We start from the raw sequence: 25449 nt of genomic DNA on the forward strand, positions 1-25449 counted from the left end.
CCGGAATTAAGATCGCCGGAAGAAATATCAACAACCTCAGATATGCAGATGACACAACCTTGATGGCAGAAAGCGAGGAGGAATTAAAGAACCTTTTAATGAGGGTGAAAGAGGAGAGCGCAAAATATGGTCTGAAGCTCAACATCAAAAAAACCAAGATCATGGCCACTGGTCCCATCACCTCCTGGCAAATAGAAGGGGAAGAAATGGAGGCAGTGAGAGATTTTACTTTCTTGGGCTCCTTGATCACTGCAGATGGTGACAGCAGTCACGAAATTAAAAGACGCCTGCTTCTTGGGAGAAAAGCAATGACAAACCTAGACAGCATCTTCAAAAGCAGAGACATCACCTTGCCGACAAAGGTCCGTATAGTTAAAGCTATGGTTTTCCCAGTAGTGATGTATGGAAGTGAGAGCTGGACCATAAAGAAGGCTGATCGCCGAAGAATTGATGCTTTTGAATTATGGTGCTGGAGGAGACTCTTGAGAGTCCCATGGACTGCAAGAAGATCAAACCTATCCATTCTTAAGGAAATCAGCCCTGAGTGCTCCCTGGAAGGACAGATCGTGAAGCTGAGGCTCCAATACTTTGGCCACCTCATGAGAAGAGAAGAATCCTTGGAAAAGACCCTGATGTTGGGAAAGATTGAGGGCACTAGGAGAAGGGGACGACAGAGGACAAGATGGTTGGACAGTGTTCTCAAAGCTACGAACATGAGTTTGACCAAACTGCGGGAGGCAGTGCAAGACAGGAGTGCCTGGCGTGCTATGGTCCATGGGGTCACGAAGAGTCGGAAACGACTAAACGACTAAACAACAACAGGTTCTTCCAGGGCTCCCCTTGTGGCCAAATCACACCCACCTGGTGTCATATGTGATGTCAGGTGCTGTGCAGGTAAAGGCAGGGCTCGGCTGAAAGGCTGTTTCTGCAGGCTTAGCCGGTTGGCAGAGTAGCACTTGAACAGAGTTTCAGAAGACCTGGGAGGGAGGGAGGGAGGGAAGTCACCTGAAGTCATTGTGATGTCAAAGTTAGCCTGTGAGAGGTGGGAATTGGGCCAGAAAGATTTCTCACCATGGTCTGCAGCAGAAGGAAGAGTGAATGCAGTTAAGGAGCTAAACACAGGCATCTTTCAGAACATGTAATGTGACCTGTTCCCTTGGCTATTCCTTGCATTTCCTTTTGGATGTGCAGGTGGTACAAAAAACACCTGACCTGGATATTGAGAATTACTGCTTCTTCAAGTCCTGAATGCAGCATTTTATGTTGCTGACATTGTCTTTCTTTCTTTCTTTCTTTCTTTCTTTCTTTCTTTCTTTCTTTCTTTCTTTCTTTCTTTCTTTCTTTCTTGGGTACAAAAACTTCAAGGTGATACCTTCTTAAATTAAGAGGAGCTGTTCCAGTTAATTGGCCAGCCTTTGCATTCGAAGCAGAAGTTTTCAACTGATGCTCTTACAGCTTTAAGACGTTTGCCGTCGGCTGGGTGAGCTCAGCGTATTAAATAGTTTAGCTGGAAAAAAAGCTTTCAGTTGTTCAGTATTGAGAGGCAAGCACCATTTTAAACAAAATAAATACAGGAGGACCTTTGCACAATGGTTGCAGCCAAGTAGCATATTTCAAATAAACAAAGCAAGAGAATTATTGTTCACAGAAACTATCCTACGCTGTACTTTAAAAGTGGATTTCTTAAGAAATACACTTTAAACTATATATAGTTTAAGTACCTTCTTGCAGGACTACTTAAACCATAGCCCAGGACAGAGGACTTAAGAGGATGTACTGTTGGTCTGCCCTGGGCCTTTTGTGTTGTCTTCATTTGGGCTAATCCTCTCCTCCCTACTGAAAGCATAAGAAAACCTCTGCTGGATCAGGGTAGAGGCCCATCTTGTCCATCATCCTGTTCTCACAGTGGCCAGCCAGATGTCTCTGGGAAGCCCGCAAGCAGGACCTGAGTACAACAGTGTTCTCCCTACTTGTGATTCTCAGCATTTGATGTTCAGAGTAAACACTACACAAATCTGGAGTGGAGTCCCTAAGATGGTTGGATGGCAATTTGTATGCTCCTTCTGGCAACTCCTGCAGCCAAACTGGTGCCTAATGTATTGCTCTGCTTTCCTCTGGACCACATCAGGAAGGCCGAGAAGGGAGGTCTTGTCATCTGGGCATTCCACGACCTTCATACACACTCCACCCAGGGAGGTCATTTCAGTGCTGCTCACCCTTGGAGGCACACTCCATTCCCTCTCGAGACAGATGGATGCCAACAACAACATTCTTATTGCATGGGGACACCCTTACACACCTGGCTTCTGCCTAATCAGCTCTGCAGGCTTCCTGTTGGAATGGTTGGTGCAGAAGAAGTTAACTCTGGACCATGCCACGTATAACTGGCAATACTCTACCCCTTGTGTGCTCTATGATGAAAAGCCTCTGCCAAGCGCTGCAAGCTTCTGTGATTCTTAAACAGGAGCAAGAAATCCTCATCAGTGCTTGGCAATGTAAAAGCACCATTCATCTGACCTTGGAGTTACTTGATGCAACTGGGTATCCCTTGGGCTTATTACTGGATATTAAATTAAGCTGTGTACTAATTAGCAGCTCTCCCTGGAAGGACAGATCGTGAAGCTGAGGCTCCAATACTTTGGCCACCTCATGAGAAGAGAAGAATCCTTGGAAAAGACCCTGATGTTGGGAAAGATTGAGGGCACTAGGAGAAGGGGACGACAGAGGACAAGATGGTTGGACAGTGTTCTCGAAGCTACGAACATGAGTTTGACCAAACTGCGGGAGGCAGTGCAAGACAGGAGTGCCTGGCGTGCTATGGTCCATGGGGTCACGAAGAGTCGGACACGACTAAACGACTAAACAACAACAATTAGCAGCTACATGAATAAAACACTGCCCCTCCCTCCTGCAGTATAAGGGTCAGCACCAACAATCTCTTGGGGGGGGGTTTCTACCCCTTGAAGTGTAATTGCCGCGACTCCACATTTTAACCCTTCTAAGAACTCACAGCTGTCCATGGAGTCACAGGTTAATTCTGTGTCCACGGTGGCTGTCTACCAGCTCCATCTGGTATGCCAGCTGAGACCCTACCTGCTTGTGCATTGTCTTGCCAGAGTGGTACATGCACTGGTTATCTACCACCTGGACTACTGCAGTGTGCTCTACATGGGGCTACCTTTGAAGGTGACTCCGAAACTACAATTAATCCAGAATGTGGCGGCTAGACTGGGAGCAGCAGCTGAGACCATCTGGAAGACCTACATTTGCTCCCAATACGTTTCTGAGCAGAATTCAAAGTGCTGGTGTTGACTTTTAAAGCCCTATACAGCCTTGGCCCTGTTTACCTGAAGGAGCGGCTCTACTGCTATCATTCAGCCCAGACATTGAGCGCCTTTTGGTGGTTCCCACACTGCGAGAAGTGAAGCTACAGAGAACCAGGCAGAGGGCCTTCTCAGTATTGGCACCCACCCTGTGGAATGCCCTCCCATCAGATGTCAAGGAAAGAAACAACTATCTGACTTTTAGAAGACATCTGAAGCGGGGGGGGGGGAACGTTTTCCAAAATCCACTGCATACTCCATAGCCTGACTATTCTCTGGCTTGCTTTCCTTCGCATAAGGCCTAGTATATGTTTGCTCTTTTTAAATTAGATTCTGAGGATGGCTTATTTCGCTTCCAGATATAATTGCACACTTGTGTGACACCCAGGCTGTTGCACAGCTTGTATGCAATTCTTATTGAACTCTTGGGCATGTTCAAGAGGGTGCTCTGCATGCGCTATCATTACAAAAATGCTTTTAGCTCCATGAGCAGTTCTTTAGAGGCTATTGATTTTATCTTTGCTTAAAATGCACATTACGGAGAGCAGCTTCAGCTGCATTAGTTCACTTGCTATCCATGCCTTAGTATTGTGCTCCATGCCACTTTCACTCAGATGCTCAGACATAATGGCCTTTCGTTTAACTTCGTCATGATTAATTTATTTACATTTTGCTGTGGCTTTAGCAACATAACATGGCCTTCTGTTGTAGCTATCAAACTTGACTGCATACGTAAGAATATGTTGTTGTTGTTTAGTCGTTTAGTCGTGTCCGACTCTTCGTGACCCCATGGACCATAGCACGCCAGGCACTCCTGTCTTGCACTGCCTCCCGCAGTTTGGTCAAACTCATGTTCGTAGCTTCGAGAACACTGTCCAACCATCTTGTCCTCTGTCGTCCCCTTCTCCTAGTGCCCTCAATCTTTCCCAACATCAGGGTCTTTTCCAAGGATTCTTCTCTTCTCATGAGGTGGCCAAAGTATTGGAGCCTCAGCTTCACGATCTGTCCTTCCAGGGAGCACTCAGGGCTGATTTCCTTAAGAATGGATAGGTTTGATCTTCTAGCAGTCCATGGGACTCTCAAGAGTCTCCTCCAGCACCATAATTCAAAAGCATCAATTCTTCGGCGATCAGCCTTCTTTATGGTCCAGCTCTCACTTCCATACATCACTACTGGGAAAACCATAGCTTTAACTATACGGACCTTTGTCGGCAAGGTGATGTCTCTGCTTTTGAAGATGCTGTCTAGGTTTGTCATTGCTTTTCTCCCAAGAAGCAGGCGTCTTTTAATTTCGTGACTGCTGTCACCATCTGCAGTGATCAAGGAGCCCAAGAAAGTAAAATCTCTCACTGCCTCCATTTCTTCCCCTTCTATTTGCCAGGAGGTGATGGGACCAGTGGCCATGATCTTGGTTTTTTTGATGTTGAGCTTCAGACCATATTTTGCGCTCTCCTCTTTCACCCTCATTAAAAGGTTCTTTAATTCCTCCTCGCTTTCTGCCATCAAGGTTGTGTCATCTGCATATCTGAGGTTGTTGATATTTCTTCCGGCAATCTTAATTCCTGCTTGGGATTCATCTAGTCCAGCCTTTCGCATGATGAATTCTGCATATAAGTTAAATAAGCAGGGAGACAGTATACAACCTTGTCGTACTCCTTTCCCAATTTTGAACCAATCAGTTGTTCCATATCCAGTTCTAACTGTAGCTTCTTGTCCCACATAGAGATTTCTCAGGAGACAGATGAGGTGATCAGGCACTCCCATTTCTTTAAGAACTTGCCATAGTTTGCTGTGGTCGACACAGTCAAAGGCTTTTGCATAGTCAATGAAGCAGAAGTAGACGTTTTTCTGGAACTCTCTAGCTTTCTCCATAATCCAGCGCATGTTTGCTATTTGGTCTCTAGTTCCTCTGCCCTTTCGAAATCCAGCTTGCACTTCTGGGAGTTCTCGGTCCACATACTGCCTAAGCCTGCCTTGTAGAATTTTAAGCATAACCTTGCTAGCGTGTGAAATGAGCGCAATTGTGCGGTAGTTGGAGCATTCTTTGGCACTGCCCTTCTTTGGAATTGGGATGTAGACTGATCTTCTCCAATCCTCTGGCCATTGCTGAGTTTTCCAAACTTGCTGGCATATTGGGTGTAGCACCTTAACAGCATCATCTTTTAAAATTTTAAATAGTTCAGCTGGAATATCATCACTTCCACTGGCTTTGTTATTAGCAGTGCTTTCTAAGGCCCATTTGACTTCACTCTCCAAGATGTCTGGCTCAAGGTCAGCAACCACACTACCTGGGGTGTACGAGACCTCCATACCTTTCTGGTATAATTCCTCTGTGTATTCTTGCCACCTCTTCTTGATGTCTTCTGCTTCTGTTAGGTCCTTACCACTTTTGTCCTTGATTATGGTAATCTTTGTACGAAATGTTCCTTTCATATCTCCAATTTTCTTGAACAGATCTCTGGTTTTCCCCATTCTATTGTTTTCCTCTATTTCTTTGCATTGCTCATTTAAGAAGACCCTCTTATCTCTCCTTGCTGTTTTTTGGAAATCTGCATTCAGTTTCCTGTATCTTTCCCTATCTCCCTTGCATTTTGCTTGCCTCCTCTCCTCCGCTATTCGTAAGGCCTCGTTGGACAGCCATTTTGCCTTCTTGCATTTCCTTTTCCTTGGGATGGTTTTCGTTGCTGCCTCCTGTATAATGTTACGAGCCTCCATCCATAGTTCTTCAGGCACTCTGTCCACCAAATCTAAATCCTTAAACCTGTTCCTCACTTCCACTGTGTATTCATAAGGGATTTGATTCAGATTGTATCTTACTGGCCCAGTGGTTTTTCCTACTTTCTTCAGTTTAAGCTGGAATTTTGCTATAAGAAGCTGATGATCTGAGTTACAGTCAGCTCCAGGTCTTGTTTTTGCTGACTGTATAGAGCTTCTCCATCTTTGGCTGCAGAGAATATAATCAATCTGATTTCGATGCTGCCCATTTGGTGATATCCATGTGTAGAGTCGTCTCTTGTGTTGTTGGAAGAGAGTGTTTGTGATGACCAGCTTGTTCTCTTGACAGAACTCTATTAGCCTTTGCCCTGCTTCATTTTGAACTCCCAGGCCAAACTTGCCAGTTGTTCCTTTTATCTCTTGATTCCCTACTTTAGCATTCCAATCCCCTGTAATGAGAAGAACATCCTTCTTTGGTGTCATTTCTAGAAGGTGTTGTAGGTCTTCATAGAATTGGTCAATTTCACTTTCTTCAGCACCGGTAGTTGGTGCATAAACTTGGATTACTGTGATGTTAAAAGGTCTGCCTTGGATTCGTATCGAGATCATTCTGTCATTTTTGAGATTGCATCCCATTACAGCTTTTGCCACTCTTTTGTTGACTATGAGGGCCACTCCATTTCTTCTACAGGATTCTTGCCCACAGTAGTAGATATGATAGTCACCCGAACTGAATTCACCCATTCCCTTCCATTTTAGTTCACTGATGCCCAGGATGTCGATATTTATACTTGTCATCTCATTTTTGACCACATCCAGCTTACCTCTATTCATGGTTCTTACATTCCAGGTTCCTATGCAATATTTTTCTTTACAGCATCGGACTTTCCTTTCGCTTCCAGGCATATCCGCAACTGAGTGTCCTTTCGGCTTTGGCCCAGCCGCTTCATCAGCTCTGAATCTACTTGTACTTGTCCTCCGCTCTTCCTCAGTAGCATGTTGGACGCCTTCCGACCTGAGGGGCTCATCTTCCAGCGTCATAACTTTTATATGCCTGTTGTCTTTGTCCATGGAGTTTTCTCCATGAATATATATCCAGCTTAATGAACAGTCACTGCTCTTTCTTACAAGCTGTTTTGAACAATGTATTTATCCATTGTAAAAGTACAGATAAATACAATAGCCTTTGCACGTTACCCTAAGTGGAAATGCATGCTGGGTCATATTGCGTCCGGTTGACCTCGCTTTGGCTGTAGGTTGGCTGAGAATAATGTTCCACAGAAACCATGTTTACTAGTGGCCCTTGTTCACCAGCTCTCCTGCTTTTAAGGAGTTGCAGTTATCAGCCTGCTGTGAAGAATTCCACATGATCCTTTTTATATGAAAAAGGGAGAGGGAATGAAGTCACATAGGAATTTAATTTAAAAGGCATATTCCTTATAGTATTTCTAGGCAAGCCAAGGATCATGAGAGGGGGAGGCTTGGATACAGAAGTTCATACATACCAGCCTTGTTAGCAAGACATTTTATTGCCAGGCTGGGTAGCTATCTCATCTATAAAAATTTCAGACGACATTTTTGCACAGATTTTAACAAAGCTAATAGCATGTAATGCAAGGAGTTATAGATTTCATTTATTATTTTCCCCATGCCAGTGCCAGATGAAGATTGCAATGCCCACCACCATTTGCTCTTATTGCACTACTTCTGAAAAACATGCTTCTGCTGAGACTCTAGTCTTTCTGTGGAATGGCAGGATAAGAAGGGATACTGACATCCTGACATTGATTGTAAGGCAATGGGAACTAGCCAGATTCTTATGCTGGATGGTGAGAGAGAGCCTGCTATCTTTCAGATAAGACTTTGAGAACTTGTTTAAAAGTGTAACAACTTGAACAACCCAATTCTGTGTTTGGACAATCCAATTCTGACTTAATTGCCTGGGATATGCGTGGCTTTTGGGCACCTGCATCCAGGCCCTTTGCTTCCACATCATGCCTCCCTTTTTGAGACTACACTTCTCGCAGTACAAAACGTCTTGTGGAAGCAGTGGCAATAGGCCCTCCAAGATGCTGGGGATTTGGCAATTGCCCAATGGCACTGATCCCTATGGCCAAGAAATGTGCTGCTTCTTTTGAAGCAGCATATTTCCTATTGCACTCAAAGAGAGGGAAAGAAGGGAGGAAAAACTTTTTTTAAAAGTTCAATCAGATGATATTTTTAGTACTGTACCTCTCCCATCTTTGTAACATGCTCACAGAAAACACGTTGTTGTAGGCACTGAATATTTTGTACAATTTCTTTTCTGGTTTGCAGAAAATTAGAGATCTCCCCCTTCTAATTAAGAAGCCTTTGCAAGATGGCAGAGTGGAGCATTTTATTTATTTATTTATTTATTTATTTATTTCACTTGCACTTCCTCCCAAAGGAGTCCAGAACAGCAAACAACAAAGCAGAAAAACAGTACACTTAAAAATAAAACAAAAACATTTAAAAACACAAAGGCAAGTTGATTACAGCTTGGGGAAGAGTTACACACTGTGCAATCTGGAGTTTTGTGCAACATGTAGCTTGGTGTGCACTGTGTCCTTGTTACAAGGCTTAAAAAGTGACTAATTCCTCTTGTGTGCTGTCCAGCGCCATGAGCTGTCTTCATGAAGTGCGTGTGAGCTCCTGCTGTCTATCAGAGGGCAAGAACAAATTGCCTACCTATTGTTAGGCTGGTGCATAATGAACTTAGGACTTTGATCGTGCACAGGCTTTCTGCTGCCTAGGAACAACCCATGTTGCATTTGTGCTGCGTGAAAGCACTTGTCTCAAGTGGGCATTTCCATTGAAGGGCAGTAAGCAAGACAAATGGCTATGTATTGACACGGCCACTCCTCCTTCCTGTCATTTTTGCCTGGAATGCTCTCCCAGAACACCTGCAGACTGCTGCCTCTTGGCTCTGCCACCTTTTCTATGAAGTTTTAAAGTTTTAGCCACTTAGCCTGCGCACACACGCACACACACTTAAACAAAGCCTGAGTGGGGGCAACTGCATTTGCTTGATAGTTTCTCCTCTCTCTTTCTCAATCACCCTCTCTCACTCTTCTCTCCCCCCCCCAAAAAAAAATGTAAATAGAGGTTGTAAGTCCTGTGGAACATGTCTTCTATTAACGTTGCTGTGTAAGGTGTCATGCAACAATGCTGCATTCGGCCCTCTGAGCGTAGGTGAAGGAGCAATGGATTTTGTATTAATTCTGCCTTTCTCTGAGCTTGCATAAAGAAAGCCCACAAAAGAAGCCCAGTCCTTAAAATAAAATTCTATTTGCAAATCTAAAACAAAACTATCTGGTGTTTTTAATTCAAAGTCTTTGAGCCCACTGTTCAGGGAAGGCCTGAACTCACCTTGAGCTTCTTACGGGCCCACCTGCTGATATAAGCCAGATGGCTGCTTTTTCACAAATGGATAGATTGTGGAGCCAATGGAATGTCTCCTTTTATTTTGCACAAGATTCTTGCTGTACTGCTGCTGCTGGAAAATGTTGTTATAGCACAACTATATATTGTTTTCTCTTGTAGCAAATGGATTATAAGATTTTATGGGATTAACTTCTATCAGCAAAAGAATACAAATGCCTGGTGTGTGTGTGTGTGTGTGTGTGTGTGTGTGTGTGTGTGTGTGTGTAAAACTTTCACATGCCAAGAACAGAGGCAATAATAACCTAAAGATAACATACAGTACAGTGGGACCTTGTGTTACATACTGTCCTCCTTATGAACGCTTCGAGTTACGAGCTCTGCTAACCCGGAAGTAGGTGCTCCTGGTAGCAAACTTTGCCCCAGGATGTGAGCGGAAGTGGAATGGCGGCAGTGAGGGGCACCATTAGTGAAAGCACGCCTCAGGTTGAGAACAGTTTCAGGTTAAGAACGGACCTGCGGAACAAATTAAGTTCATAACAGGAAGTACCACTGTATATAAATCTTTATGACCCCCGCCCCACCCTCTCAAGGCAATAACAGCCGTTGCAGGTCAGAGAAAATGGTGAGGCCCATTTGGATTGCTTAGTACAGGGGTCAGCAAACTTTTTCAGCAGGGGGCCCGTCGACTGCCCCTCAGACCTTGTGGGGGGCTGCACTATAGGAAAAAAAAGATCGAATTCTTATGCCCCACAAATAACCCAGAGATGCATCCTATATAATAATGTGCAAGTGTCTCTGCGTCCAGTCCCTGTGTCCGCGCTACTGCGCATGTGCCCCACGGACACAGGGACTGGACGAAGAGACTGCATGCGCACGCGCACTCTCCCCCCGCCTCCTCCAACCGCCGCTCCCAGCCGGACACCGCCTCACTGCAGGGCACGTCGGGGAAGCGAGGGTGGAGGCCGGCGGAGGTGAATGGGGGGAGGAAGGGCGCCTTTGAAGAGCCCGGTCCAGCTCCCGCCACCGCTGCAGCCCCGGAGCCCGATGCTACCATCTTGGTCCTCCGCCTCCTCCTCACAACCCTCCTTGGCCCGTGAGAGGGGCGGCAGCGACGGGAGGCCGCGAAGCAGCGGTGGCAAGGTAGGCGTTTGTGTCCCGCGGAGAAACGGGGCTTCCCGCCTTGCCAACGCAGGGCTCGCGGCCGGCCCCGGTGCCGCCTCCAGCCAGGCCAGGCCACGCCAGGACGGGGAAGGAGCCTCTCCTCCCTGGCGTAGGTCCCGGGATTCAGAGAAGCGCTGCGCAAGCGCTTCTCCGAACCCCGAGGTGTCTCCTTCCTGTCGGCGGCTGGGGGAGAGGAAGGAAGGAGGAGAAAGGGCTGATTTCTCCTCCTTCGTACTTGTCCCCCTGCCACCGACAGGAAGGACAGGTCCCGGGGTTCGGAGAAGCGCTGCACAAGCGCTTCTCTGAACCCCGGGATGTTCTAGCGCCCGTTTACTCAACGGGCTTAATTACACTAGTTTTGAAGAAAAGGACACATTCTACTAATGTAAAAACACGCTGATTCCCAGACCGTCTGCGGGCTGGATTTAGAAGGCTGTTGGAGCGGATCCAGCCCTCGGGCCTTAGTTTGCCTACCCAAGGCTTAGCACCTCCCCCCTCCCCAAATTGAGTGTGTTCCCCATAATTTTATCCAACATGCAGGGGGTCCTTGGCAGAAAAGTGGTTATGGAAAGGGTTCCCTGGAGACATTTAAAAACAAAAACAAAACAGTGGTATGCAACTAAGTCATACTCAGAATAAACACTTTAAAATCGGTAAGCTCAGGCTAGCTATACCCACTGATTTCAGTTGATTTAGTACTGTATATGACTTAGATTCAGCTTCCTTTTCAACCTTGGGTGAGCAATCAAGGAAGTGCCTATGCTAGGCCAAGTGTGATCGATTTCCTTTTCCCTCCTTCAATGTACAATCATTCACCCCTTTAAAGTATAACTAAATTGAAAGTTGACAGGACATGAATTCGGAGTATGCCACCCTCCGGTAACTGATTCTCTAAACAGACACTCCCATTAGCCTGTGGCCTTGGCACCAGAAAGCAGTGCATGGTTAATGAAAACAGTGCAGGACAGGAATGGGGAAATAGACACAGGACCAGCAACTGGTTTCTGAAAAAGAGAGGGAGAGGGGGGGGGGGAAAATGCTGCTCGTGAGGCTCCCTAAGTAAAAAAGCTTGGGAACAGTGGCACCTGTGTACTGTGATACTGTGTACTGTGTACCTGTGATAGAATCAAATCCATTTTATGCTGTTTTCAAGAGACAACCCAGAGTCTCCTTGCCACATACAGAAGGGTTTTTCAAAGGGTGTTCAAGAGGAAGGAGGAACTGGAAAAGATATTCACCATCACCGTTTCTTCCAGCAGCAGCATCCCATGAGTGGAGTTCGTCGCTAAATCCATGCCTATGTTTTTATTTCACTACAGATCACTCGTAGATAAGAAACGGGCACTCATTTTAACGTTTTCCACCAAATGAGATGCCTCAGGTTTGGAGAGTGCTGTATGTAGCCTTTGCTCTAAAACGAACAGAAATGCCCGCTGTTTGTGCTAGCTAGCCCATAAGTGAACTCCCATTCGCAGTAGGATTACCATTGCTCTATATAATCTTCCTTCCCCATTCGAAAATAACTTGAGCCACTCTCCCAAGAGATGTAGCATTTAGCTTGCTGCATAAGGTGGTGCGTATTCTGAACCAGCCTTTACTCTGTAGGCCTAAGTGAAGGAGAGATATAGAGTTGGAGGAATTCAATGTCAAGCTAAAAATAAGTAATGCCTTAATATAGCCATTTTATTTTGCTGTTGCTCAAAGGGGCATTTCCTTGCTGTTTTTTTGTAATTTTAAAAAAAGAAAAGCTACATATTTCTCTCAGCGACATGGTCACACAGCTCCTCATTTATAGCAAAATTGCCAGAATCCTGAGACGGCTATATATCTAGGGCCTTTCTCCCCATATGTAGAAAGAAGGTTAAAGAAAGCTTGTTCCTAGTAGCACAACAGGTCCTTTGCTCTATTTTTAATAGCTGAAACTGGAATTGTACAATATTCTTTGGAACTATCACTGTTGCAGGTCATTGTCTGTAAGGAATCAAAGGCTAAAAGCCAGTGCCTGCCTAGCTGGTTTCTTGGAATTATCTTTCATCCTGTTGAAAAGCTAGTTTCATTAGCTTTAGTGTACATCTAGAAGTTGGTTTGTTTACAACTGAACATTTTAAGCCTACTAATTTGGGATTCGGAAGGAGGGGTGATGCTGAGAGTGTCGTCCTTTTGTTTGACTCTCACCTACTGCTTTTGCCAGGAGCAGTTGGTTTTCCTCTCTCCTTGTGTTTCTGTGGTATGAGCCCCATCTAGGGATTTGATGAATTAAGTCTGTTTTCCAGACTTCAGTTCCTGTTGGAGTGCTACGGTAGCTCTTGTTAGAACTCCTCCACTTAGGCAATTAGGGGGTTACTCTGGAGATGAAGAGCTTTTTTATCTGCCCTTTATGGGTAGTAAAGGAAAGCTAGGACTTAAATTATGACTAAGCAACCTTTCAGAAAATCACAAGACGTCATCACTACATCTCAGGCTGTGCTTCTGTAAAGTCTAGTTAATATGAGTTGTTTTGTGGCTCTTTGATATCTCACAAAAGAATTAAATGCAGAAATAATTCAAACAGGATTCACATGGATAGCTGGTTTTGTGCCCAGTGCCAGTGCATCACAAATAATAATTCTTGAAAAGTTTTTTTAGTTATTTTAAATACTTTGATTGAATGACAAATCAATACCAATAATACGTGTTTTTTAAAGGAGTTTCAACAAAAGCCAAATAGAATATCTTATGAGGGGTTGCTTGCAAACTGGGAAAATGGTTGTGGGTACCACACACATGCACATACCCACACCATAACCAAGTACACATTGCAACCTATTTGATATACTACAATAGAATGCTTCTTTCAAGCTGGATTGCAGGAGGAGGAGGCAGCCCTGTGGGAAAACCTTTATGGGTATTGTTTCTAGAAAAGAGGTGCTGGAGCTCACCATGAACATCTCCCTCTTTCTCTTAGAATGGCAATGAAGGGGTTTTTTTGGGTTTTTTGCATGCTGATATGCTCGCTCATCAGGGACCCAGGTGGCGCTGTGGTTAAACCACTGAGCCTAGGGCTTGCTGATCAGAAGGTCGGCGGTTCGAATCCCTGCAACGGGGTGAGCTCCCGTTGCTTGGTCCCAGCTCCTGCCAACCTAGCAGTTCGAAAGCACATCAAAGTGCAAGTAGATAAATAGGAACCGCTACAGCGGGAAGGTAAACGGCGTTTCCATGTGCTGCTCTGGTTCGCCAGAAGCGGCTTTGTCATGCTGGCCACATGACCTGGAAGCTGTACGCCGGCTCCCTCGGCCAATAATGCGAGATGAGTGCGCAACCCCAGAGTCGGTCACGACTGGACCTAATGGTCAGGGGTCCCTTTACCTTTATTCTATTAATCTAGGTCTGTGTTTCTTTTGGTTTGGCTTGTGTGTAGAAGATAAAGGCAGAGGGACACACCTACAGCATCTGGGTCAGGCTGATCTTAACCCAAGAGCACAGACCTTTCATAAGTTTTATAAGGAGGTGCATGTAATATGATTGGTATGTTTGATAAAACAGGCAGATGAAGTGGTGAAAATGTTGGTTAAGGCAGGCAGAACAAGTAAGAAAGTGGAAGTTTTAGGATCATCGGACGGGACTGGCTTAATTTCGATATGAAGAGACCATTAGTCTGACACCTTAATCAATGAGAGATGGTTGGGATGTGTAGCTGTCTGCACAGTGGAATCTAGTGTTTTTAAGCATTTTCATAGACTTTATTTTTGTTTCCCTAGTATATACAGGAAAATAAGTAGATTTCCTTTTTTCTTTCTTAGTGTGGGTTGTGACTTTGCTGAACACTGTGGTTCTGGATTAATCATTATCGTAGGATGTAATATACTGGAAAGCCTGTTGAGCCTAAGATTAGCTGCACTTTCTGTATCCTATAAAGCTTCAGGTAGAACAGAGATGGAGAAGATGTGGCTGTACTAACTCTCACCCTCCCTTGTCATTGCTTGTTTTGGCTAGAGCTTATGGGGGTTTGAGTCCAGCAACATCAAAAGGCCCACAGGCACCCATCACTGAAGTGTGGGCTTAGCAGGACTCACTGTATGCCTTTAAGCTCAGACATCAGACTGATTTTAGCAGACGTGGTGTGGTCCCTCACAATATGGATAAGCCTTCTAAACCAGGGTGTCCAAACTAAGGCTTGTCCAAACTAAGGCCAGGGGGGCGGATACGGCCCAATTGCCTTCTAAATCTGGCCCGCGGACGGTCTGGGAATCAGCAAGTTTTTACATGAGTAGAATGTGTCCTTATATTTAAAATGCATCTCTGGGTTATTTGTGGGGCATAGGAATTTGTTCATATTTTTTTTCAAAATATAGTCCGGCCCCCCCACAAGGTCTGAGGGACAGTGGACCGGCCCCCTGCTGGAAAAGTTTTCTGACCCCTGTTCTAAACCCATGCAATAGTAATAAATTTAAGTGCCATAGCAATTCTATTCAGCTATACAGATGATGTTGACTTAAGAAGAGCTATGCAAAAGCCCATCTAGTCCACATTCTTGCTTCCCACAGTTACCAGCCAGACGAAGTGAAATCTGTTAGCCATTGATAGGCTCCTCCTCCTCCTCCTCCTCCTCCTCCTTCTTCTTCTTCTTCTTCTTCTTCTTCTTCTTCTTCTTCTTCTTCTTCTTCTTCTTCTTCTTCTTCTTCTTCTTCTTCTCCGCTGCAAATTGATTGATCGATCGATCCATTGATAGGCTGCTCAAGCACTTTGCAGTACAGTGGAACTTCGGTTTTCGAGCATCTTGGAAGACGAACGATTCAGAACCCGAACGCCAAAAACCCGGAAGTGAAAGCTTCTGTTTTCCAACGTGCCTTGGAAGTTGTAAGGCTTCCGAGGCGTGTTTCTCCATTTTTCTCAATGGAATAGAGAAATCTAAAACATCCAGGACAAATGACAATCCAACCTCTGCTTTAAAACTTCCAATGAAGGAGAGTCTGACTGAGGGAGTCTGTTCCACTGTATCCTCTGGCCAGGAGTGCCCTTCATAAAATACTGGCGGTTCTTCTCCCAAGTATGTAGGCAGCATCCCACCCTCATTTGATTCCTCTACAAGGCAATGGGTCATTGAATGCCCCTTGATAATGGCCATATGTGGTTTGTGTGTTTGTATTTCTGATCACTCTGATCTGTTGGAGTTCAGTACATGGGACAGATTGGCCAACGTTTCAAGGAAAAATATTTTTTGCACTTGATGTATATTTTTAAATACACAAAGTAAGAGGTGCAAGAGATGCTATAGACCTCGGCCCTCCAATTTTGGCAGTCATAGCTTCTCTTACCTAAACAACTGCTGTTTTCGGAACAGCAAGATAAATTGGTGTGAAACATGAAATTCAGGAATTGTCAGTAACTGGTAAGCTGAACTTTTAGTGTCCTCTGTTGTGGCACTCTGATTCCCATCATGCATCTAGATTCCAGCAAATCATTTACCTTCATATGTAACATTCTGTGCCATATTTCTTCATTCCCATAGGAGTATATTGATGCTCACCCTGAAACCATAATTTTGGACCCCCTTCCTGCTATCAGGACCTTGCTGGACAGATCGAAGTCTTATGAGCTTATTAGGCAAATAGAGACCTACATGCAAGGTAAGTCGCTAGCATTTTTCACTGGTTATTTGAGTGTGGAGGAGGGGGCTGGGATTGATAGCTGGTTAGAAAGGTAGTCTGCATTCATTGATGGCTAAGTTCAATACTGACAAATCTAACTGCTCATCATTCATATCTGGATCTACCAAGCCACACTGAACTTTTTTTTTTGGGGGGGGGGTCTATTTACAACTTAAGACTATGATTGTCTTCTCATGTCACCAGTAAAGAAAAAAGAAAAAAGATGCTATATTATTTGCTTTATTCTGTCTGTTTCTACATAGCTCCAACCCTTATACTAGCTATCTTAATACAGGTGTTGCACCTGCGTATAGGCCTCTGCCCTGAAGAAGCTTCAGAAAGCTCCTGTTATTACCACATTTGGTATGAAGTGGCACCAGAGACCTCTATCCTGAAGTAAACCATGCAGAGCAAATTTGAGGAGGAAGGGCAGAAGTAGGGCTTTTTTTCAGCTGGAATTCGCCAGAATTCAGTTCCGGCACCTCTCAGGTGGGCGCCATTGCCATTCCAAGGGAGCGAGGGAGGGGTTCGTGGTGAGTTCCAGAACCTCTTTTTCTAGAAGGATGACAACAGTACATCTCTACCAATCAGATTGCTCAGTTACAAAGTGAACTCAACCAGCTTTGGGGTTTCCCATAAGCCACTGGATGGCCACTATGAGAACAGCAGGCTGTTCTTATTTGGGGCAGATGAAGAGATTAGGACCTGGAGTAATATTGCAGAAGCATCTTATCCAGTTTTTTGGGGGTTTCTCATTGAATCTTCAGTGCTGGAGAATATTGTATCTTTTAAGGGGCTATTCTCAAATTTTATAGACATGCTCACACATGCTCAGTGTGTCAACCTTTACACTTTTTAATTTTTTTAAGGAAAGCATTTCACATTTTAATAGATGAATTGCTGTTCCATTATCCTGAACTACATATTTATTGCATGGTTTTTTCACTTGCAAAATGGGGCGAAGTTTACCTGTTTGGCTACAAAAGTGTGGAGAGGATCTTTACTGTGGCCATTTTTCAAGTATGCTGGTGGTGTTAATTGTATGAATTACTATGTATGTTCTTTTTGAGAAGAGAGTTATTAGAAAGGGTTGAATAATGGGTTAGAGGTGAATGAAGCATGAAGTGATGAATCTGCTAAGGTTAGTGCTGCTTGAGTTGACATATTTCATGTCATTTTTATTTTTTGTCTTGTACATGTAGCTGATTTCATCTAGTTAGGAATGTGAGCTTTTTCGTGCTCAGTGCAGTAGCAGTTTTCTTTGAAGTATGTCATCTAGTCCCATTACACTAATTTTATCTTTGCTCTTCAATGAGGCTGTGTTGCTGGCTATGCAAATGAGCTTATTGAACTTCCTAAATAAAGTGCATGCCTTTGGGGCAGGAAATTGAATACATATTAAAGTATTTTCATAAAGGTACTCTAAGAAAGTGTGCAGTTTGCAGGCAGGCAGGATTCTGTTCCAGTATCTCTACTAAAGGAAGCTTTTATGATCTGTGTTTACCTGAAAATCTGTTCAAGGTTGACTATGCTTATGAAATGAATTTGTAAGTAGATTTTATTCTAGAGATTAACAAATTGCAATCCTCCTGAAAGGTTCTTTTTAATGGAAGTAGGACAGGGTGTTGTAGTATCTTAAAGACTAACATGTGTATTGTGCCATAAGCTTTTATGGGCCAAAGCCCATTTATAATGTGTCTGATGAAGCAGGAACTAGCCTGCCAGTAAGTTCCATGTAGTTGATGAGCCCAAGAGACAGGTCCCTTGCATGGAATATACGTGTGACTCCCTCTCTGGTTGTGTTCAGACAGACCATAAATTTAAAACTGCTTTTAATTGAATGGGGCTGTTGGTCTACAACGTTTTAACTCTTGCTTTTTTTATCTATGTTATATTGGGTGGTTTAAATGTATTATACCTTTTGATTTAAATAGTTGTTTTTTATTGTTTTAACTGTGAACTGCTCTGACAGGTCCTTTGGCCCTGAAAAAGATGATATACTGTATAAGATTACTTAAATTGAAAATGTGTGTGTTGCGTGCCGAGACCCCGTAATCACCCCCTCGTTGAAGAATATAACACCAGGACACAGATATTACGTTAATGTTATTGGGCAAATTTTGGCCACAACTTTATTGATTACAGAATGTGAGCGGTATTGGTTTAGTCATTGAATGGACCTGGCTATATCTGACTCCTGCCCGTTGCGCAGGGAGTCCTGTAAGGGTAAACCACCGGAAGGGGGAGACCCATCGATGCAAACCAACTCGAACTCCCCCAGAGGTTCCCAATGGGGTCGTGTCATGGTCCTAGCCTCGGGCTTCAGACAAGATCCACACACCCCGGATTCCTTTCACGGATACCCTTAAGCTTGGAGGGCCACACGTCCTCTCCCCCATCATAAGGTCAAACAATGCCTAACCGCAAAACCTTACAAAGTTGTGACGATTGCTACAAGGTAGGCGAAAACCAAATGGCCCATGCCAATTTTGCCAAGTGGAAAAATTCCTACCAGGCCCCTCAACGGCGACCAGCCGAGGTCCATAACTAGCCCAATGAAGAAAACCTGCAAATTAGGGAGGGAGGGAGGGAGGGAGGGAGGGAGGGAGATTGAGGAAGCGAGCCAAGAGAAAGCGAGCCAAGAGAAAGCCTCCATTTCAATGGCTCCACGCCCACCCACCCCAGCCAGCGGATTGGCTAGCTGGTAGCTGATGTAGCCGGGATCCTCCGGGCAACACGGGACTTCGTCCCTTGGAGGAGAGTGGGTAGCCACGTGGTCCACCGCAACTCCTCCCCATGGTGAAGTGGAGCTGACTTGCATTATAGTGAACGTTGGACAGGTATGGCCACCAGGGCATCTTGCTGCCTGAGGCAAAGGACAAGATGGCATCTCCCTCCATTCCATTTACAAAAGCCAACCAGACTAACAGCTGAATCTGAGGGCAGCAGGGTAGCTTAGGAGGCACAGGTCTTGTGACACACAGAGCTGTCTGCTTGCTGCCCCTCAGTATCTGCTCCTTGAGGTGACTGGCCACTCATGATCTTAAAAAAGCAACAAAAAAACGAGGAAGAAAAATGCCCTTTATGGTAAACATTTCTTGTATAATGGTTTTACGAAAGTGGGGTAGGGTTCAGTCCACTCTACGGCCAAAATTGATCAAGTGGGAGATTATACTTAAGCTTTGGAATGCTGCTACTTTAGAGACATGCTGCCACAAGAATTCTTTTCCTCCTGCCAAAACACGATCTAAAGAATTGTGCTGCCTGATTAAAGAGCTAAACCCTCATAACTCCAGGGGTATTACTCAGTTCTTTTACATAATAGTACCGGGTACAATTTAAGATTCTTGCCTGACATCTCTTGAAAAACAAAATGACCTTCTACCAAACAGATATTAAATTGATACAACCCAGGTTTTTCACACCCACAACTAAGCTGCAACAAGGGACTAACTTTTTAATTATTTACAATGGAGGCTTGCTTTTGTTTCCCTCCTTCTTATTTAAAAAAACCATTCCCACTGGTGCAACCTTTGTTGCATTTCCGTGGAACTTCAGAGTTCCCTAGAACACAGTCTTAAAACCATTGCTCTTGTTCAGACTTTTAGTTACAGCGAAGTGCCGTCTGTTTCTGTTTTATTTATTGCACTGTAGACACAAGAGGATTGTGAGGTCTGCGTTAAGTTGTGCCCTGTTACCCAAAGGAGGATTGCTTGCTTTATCACAGTTATGAATTGAGTACTTCGTTAGATAATCCTGTCACTGCCGTGGGCTATCAATAACTGGCACTCCTGTGCTAGGATTGTGTTGTGAAAAGCAAGTACTGTACAGGATAAATGGAATTACCCAGAAAGCCGCGTTCTACCTGTAGCTATTCTCACCCTGTTGATTAAATCCAAAGCTACATTTTGGGGCTACAGTATATCTAAGAAAGAAAGAGCTGCTTCATGATGCAAAGGGAAAACAGATTAAAGAATTCTTGCCTCCTGAATTGACCTCTTGTTCTTTCTTGCATGCTTCCCTTACCCACTCATCATTCGAGTGATTCGGGAAAGCACGATAAGAGCAACATTTTTTATTTTAATAATATTTCACGGCTGACTGAGAAATATCTGGCTACTTCTCTTTCTAAATTAATTGCAATGCCCTTACTTCGACAAAGATCAGCACATTATTGACTTTGTGTCTGGGGCAACTCAGCCTGATGGGCAGGATATTATTATTATTATTATTATTATTATTATTATTATTATTATTATTATTATTATTATTATGGATCTGGTTAAGTTACGCTCTGCGAATGCTTCATTTTTGATAACTGCTGTTCTCTCTCTCTCTCTCTCTCTCTCTCTCTCTCTCTCTCTCTTCGGGTTTCTTGGCTGTTCTAAAGGCTCTTTTTATTTCTGATAACAAAGGCTGATTCACCTGAATAAAAGCAGCTGGAACAATTTCTCCAGAATAATGGAACTAACAACCAAGTGTGCCTGTGATCTGAAGAGATCCTGACCATTTGACAAAGCAGAATCCCTCACCCAGAGACGTGGCCAATTTCCCCATCTGGCTGCAAGCTCTCTGAACTATATTGAATGTCAAATGGTGCCTTGGAGGTTTCCCCGACATTCAGGATTTTATCCGGGTGGTGGTGGTGGTGGTCGTCGTCAGCAGTGTAATGGGGGGTCCTAAAAGGCTCTTTGGTATGCATGTGGAGCACTCCATATTTCCAAGTGGATCTTGGCATAAGTTTCGGAACAGGGTACCAATTATGCAATTGTTGTTGTTGTTGTTGTTGTTTAGTCGTGTCCGACTCTTCATGACCCCATGGACCATAGCACGCCAGGCACTCCTGTCTTCCACTGCCTCCCGCAGTTTGGTCAAACTCATGTTCGTAGCTTCGAGAACACTGTCCAACCATCTCATCCTCCGTCGTCCCCTTCTCCTAGTGCCCTCAATCTTTCCCAACATCAGGGTCTTTTCCAGGGAGTCTTCTCTTCTCATGAGGTGGCCAAAGTATTGGAGCCTCAGCTTCAGGATCTGTCCTTCCAGTGAGCACTCGGGGCTGATTTCCTTCAGAATAGATAGGTTTCATCTTCTTGCAGTCCATGGGACTCTCAAGAGTCTCCTCCAGCACCATAATTCAAAAGCATCAATTCTTCGGCGATCAGCCTTCTTTATGGTCCAGCTCTCACTTCCATACATCACCACTGGGAAAACCATAGCTTTAACTATACAGACCTTTGTCAGCAAGGTGATGTCTCTGCTTTTTAAGATGCTGTCTAGGTTTGTCATTGCTTTTCTCCCAAGAAGCAGGCGTCTTTTAATTTCGTGACTGCTGTCACCATCTGCAGTGATCAAGGAGCCCAAGAAAGTAAAATCTCTCACTGCCTCCATTTCTTCCCCTTCTATTTGCCAGGAGGTGATGGGACCAAAGAGCTGGACCATAATTATGCAATTATACTACATCATCTAGCCCCAAGTACACTTGACTGAGACTGCAAGCGGTTCTGCAAGGTCTTAAGCAGGTAGCAGAGCTAGTAAAGGGCTCTATCAGATATCCTTCTCCCCAGATGAAGTTAGGGTATTAAACCTAGGGGTGAGGGGTTTAATAGAGTGGTGTGCTCTATTGTTGAGTTGCACTAGTGGCTCAATCCTCGGGGTTCTGCGGCATCCCCTGGCCACACCCCTAATGCCCGCATGTTAGGCATGGACATCTGCAGAGGGAAATCCTGCATGTGTAGGCTTCCCTGGGAGCTGGATGTGTGTAATTGTCTATACCTGTAGGCATGGATGTCAGGGCCAACTCCCTTGACTGCATGACTCCCTCTTTGTATGAAGGGGTCCAAAGAGAAAGCAGTAAAACGGCACCCCTACAGAATACTTTGTCTGAAGTAGCTGCTCCATGGTAAAGCTAATCCTGCAAACTCACAGTTTGTGAAATGCTACCGTATTATATTTGGGTTTGGGTTTTTTAAACCTCTTACTACCTGTAACTGTATTTCCTGCAAGGGAAAACTTGACTTTTGCTGTAACATTCTGGGATTGTGGGGTTTGCTAGGCTGCAGGTAACCTGATTTCATAACGTTTCTAAACTGAGAACGCTCTCAACTTTTCAAGCTTTATGGGACTAAGTCTTTACTGGCTTGAGTGACCAAGAAAGGTCATGTTTGTTTCCAAAACAAAGCTGGTTTGTTTTTAGATTTGCTACTTATTCTGATTTATTTTCCAACTCCAAAAGTTTCCATAGGCACAACTCTAAAAGATGGCTGACTAGATAGTGTCAAGGCAGTTGTTTTCTGTAAATGCATGCCTCTTTATTTGTACCCCTTTCTCCTTTCTCCTTCCTCCACCTCTTGTTTCTTGTGATCCAGAAATAATGCAGTAGAGGAGAAAGGGGAAATAGGTATTAAAGTAAAGCTGTGGTGTTGAGAAAGGTTCAGATTTCTTAAATGGTCAATTTTGTTATGTTACAGTGATGCCTTTTAGTAGATGTGTAGGCTTCTTAGAACTATATGCATTTCATTTCTTAGCTCCTTCCCAAGGTAAAAAAAAAAAAAAAGTGAAGACATACCTTCCTGCTGTCACTAAGTGCACACACTTTCATAGCGGCAGGCTTTGATTGAAACCAATTTTCACTATCTGAGCCATTTCCAACCATTTTCAATTCTCCTCATTTTGATCTTGCAGGAAGCCAAAAGCATATAAGCTGGGTTTTCAAAGCACTCCATTGCGATTCATAATTAAGTATCATTGGGCGGGAGGGGGGGGAGGAATCCATTATGGTGGTTTGCAGCCGGTTTTGACCTACCAAGTAACAAATATCTTGAGCCTTTTCCAATATAGCAAAGGCAAATCCTCTTTACGCACTTTCCCCTCAAGAATAGGGATCGTGGCCCTCCAGATGATGGACTGCAGCTCTTATGAACCCCAGCTAGCACGGCACTGATGATGATAGAAATTATTGTCCGAACAACATCTGGAGGACTAACAGTTGCCCATCCATTATCAAAAGGATGATCTACTATTCCTGTCCTGCTTCACATCTCCTGGGGTTATGTTCTGGTGTTGAAAACCAGTTGTGATAAGTGGCCCAAATCTAGACCTCTTCCTCCTCCTCCTCCTCCTCCTCCTCCTCCTCCTCCTCCTCCTCCTCCTCCTCCTCCTCCTCCTCCTCCTCCTCCTTCCTTTGAACAGAAAGAAACCCAGATGGCTGAATCAAATGATCTTGTGCCACATACTTGATCAGATGGCTAAAAGAGCCATGTGTGTGTGTGGTTGTTGTTGTTGTTGTTGTTGTTGTTGTTTTAAAGTCTGTCGCATTCAGAGGTTCTCCAATTGAAAATCAAAAGAAGCCTTGGCAGCTTTGCACATTCAGTGGAATAAACACAGCCATGTTGTAGGGGAGACAGAAACAAACATTTGAGCCTTCGATTTTTTGGGAATGTAAGCAGAAGGCAAGTTCCTTGTTCAGTGGGTATCGGCTGAAAAGGATGGCTTTCTCTCGCCTACTGGTTGGCGGTGGTGTGTTGGGGGGGGGGAAGGGTATTCCTCCCATTTTCCATATAGAAAGTGCTTATTCTTGTGAAGCAGAGCAAGAAAGAAAGATCGTCTCCTTCTAAAACTACTTTGGTACATTAAAGAAAATAGTAAGCAGTGTTGACCAGCAGACAAACACATTTGCAGCAAATTCATTATTCATGGAGACTGAAGAAACAGGTGCTGGGGACAGGCTGTTCTTTCAACAATGACAAAATAACTGCCCGGGAATAAATGCATCCTATTACATAGGATTGGGAGCAGCAGGGAGGAGAGAGCTGATCTCTCTTTTTCATTCTGAAACAAGCTTTCAGCAGAGACATGGCTTGAGGCTCTCACCTGATTAAAACACAACTGATAAATAAACTTAAGAATTTTCTAGTCATTTAAAGCTGAATATATTTGCATATGAATAAGCAATTCCTGGGGTGAAAAAAAATCCTACTTTTGTCTTGGGAGCAAGTCTACACATGTGAAGGGGGCATAGCTCTGTGAAAGATCACAGGCAAGGTTCAATCTCTCGCATCTCCAGTTAGAAGGGCAAGGGGGCAGATAATGGGAAGAACCTCTGCCTAATTGTAGGCATGTTTGAAGACTGGGGGGGGGGAGACGACGACCTACTGCATTGGGATGGTCAGTTCTCTGTTGACATTTTGTGGGTGATATTTTAAATGTAATTTGTCCCAGAATCATTCTGAATACAGGTAAAGGTAAAGGACCCCTGGATGGTTAAGTCAAGTCAAAGGTGACTATGGGGTTGCGGTGCTCATCTCGTTTTCAGGCTGAGGGAGCCGCCGTTTGTCCACAGACAGCTTTCTGGGTCATGTGGCCAGCATGACTAAACCGCTTCTGGCGCAACGGAACACTGTGAACGGAAACCAGAGCACATGGAAATGGATTTCCACCTTTGACAATCAGGTGGGGGTAGGGGAGTTTGTGTGAGGCTCTCTCTGAGATACTCCTATTCCAAGCTGTTTAGTCATTTTAAAGTCAATAACAATACCTTAAACATGTTCAGAGCCATCACATAGTATGAATGCATGGAGCACGGGTGGCGCTGTGGTCTAAAGCACAGAGCCTCTTGGGCTTGCCGATCAGAAGGTCGGCAGTTTGAATCCCCGCGACAGTGTGAGCTCCCATTGCTCTGTCCCAGTTCCTGCTAACCTAGTAATTCAAAAGCATGCCTGTGCAAGTAGATAAATAGGTACCACTGCGGTGGGAAGGTAAACGACATTTCTTTACTAGGAGTAGGATTTTTATCTGCAGTGTCACCCGCTTTGTATAATGATCTTCCTTTGGAGGCACCAACTATTTTGGTGTTCCGCGGATGGCTAAAAACTCGCCTATTTGCCCAGGTATTCCTGCGCCCCTGGTGTTTTAAAATGCTAGTTGTGACAGGAGTTAAAATCTTTAAACAATGGAACAAAGACCTAATAAAATTCATTTGGAATAACAAACCAGCCAGAATAAAATATAAATTATTAACTGATATAAAAGATAGAGGCGGACTGGGGCTGCCAAATTTAAAGATCTACCGCCGCAAGTTTTCTTTGGATAAAGGAATGGATCACCCTGGAAAACCATGAATTATTAGACCTAGAGGGATTTGAAAATAAGTGTGGTTGACATGCCTACTTGCAAGATGAAAAGGTAAAAATACATCAAGGGTTCAACATTCATATTATTAA

The 25449-nt window shown here is 44.2% G+C and overlaps 1 protein-coding gene across 3 annotated transcripts in view; it reads left to right on the plus strand.

The window, feature by feature from the left end:
• Positions 1-25449, plus strand: part of ITPK1 (inositol-tetrakisphosphate 1-kinase) — a 132554-nt gene that overhangs the window by 75749 nt on the left and 31356 nt on the right. For all 3 annotated transcript variants that reach the window (XR_009557237.1, XM_060272245.1, XM_035107068.2), the window contains exon 5: positions 16093-16210. Coding sequence is in view for 2 of the 3 variants with exons in the window: in XM_060272245.1 (XP_060128228.1) it covers positions 16093-16210 (118 nt within the window). In the remaining variant the exon portion in view is untranslated. The remainder of the gene's footprint in view (positions 1-16092; positions 16211-25449) is intronic.

Source organism: Zootoca vivipara, chromosome 1, assembly GCF_963506605.1.
Source record: "Zootoca vivipara chromosome 1, rZooViv1.1, whole genome shotgun sequence".
NCBI classification, from domain to species: domain Eukaryota; kingdom Metazoa; phylum Chordata; class Lepidosauria; order Squamata; family Lacertidae; genus Zootoca; species Zootoca vivipara.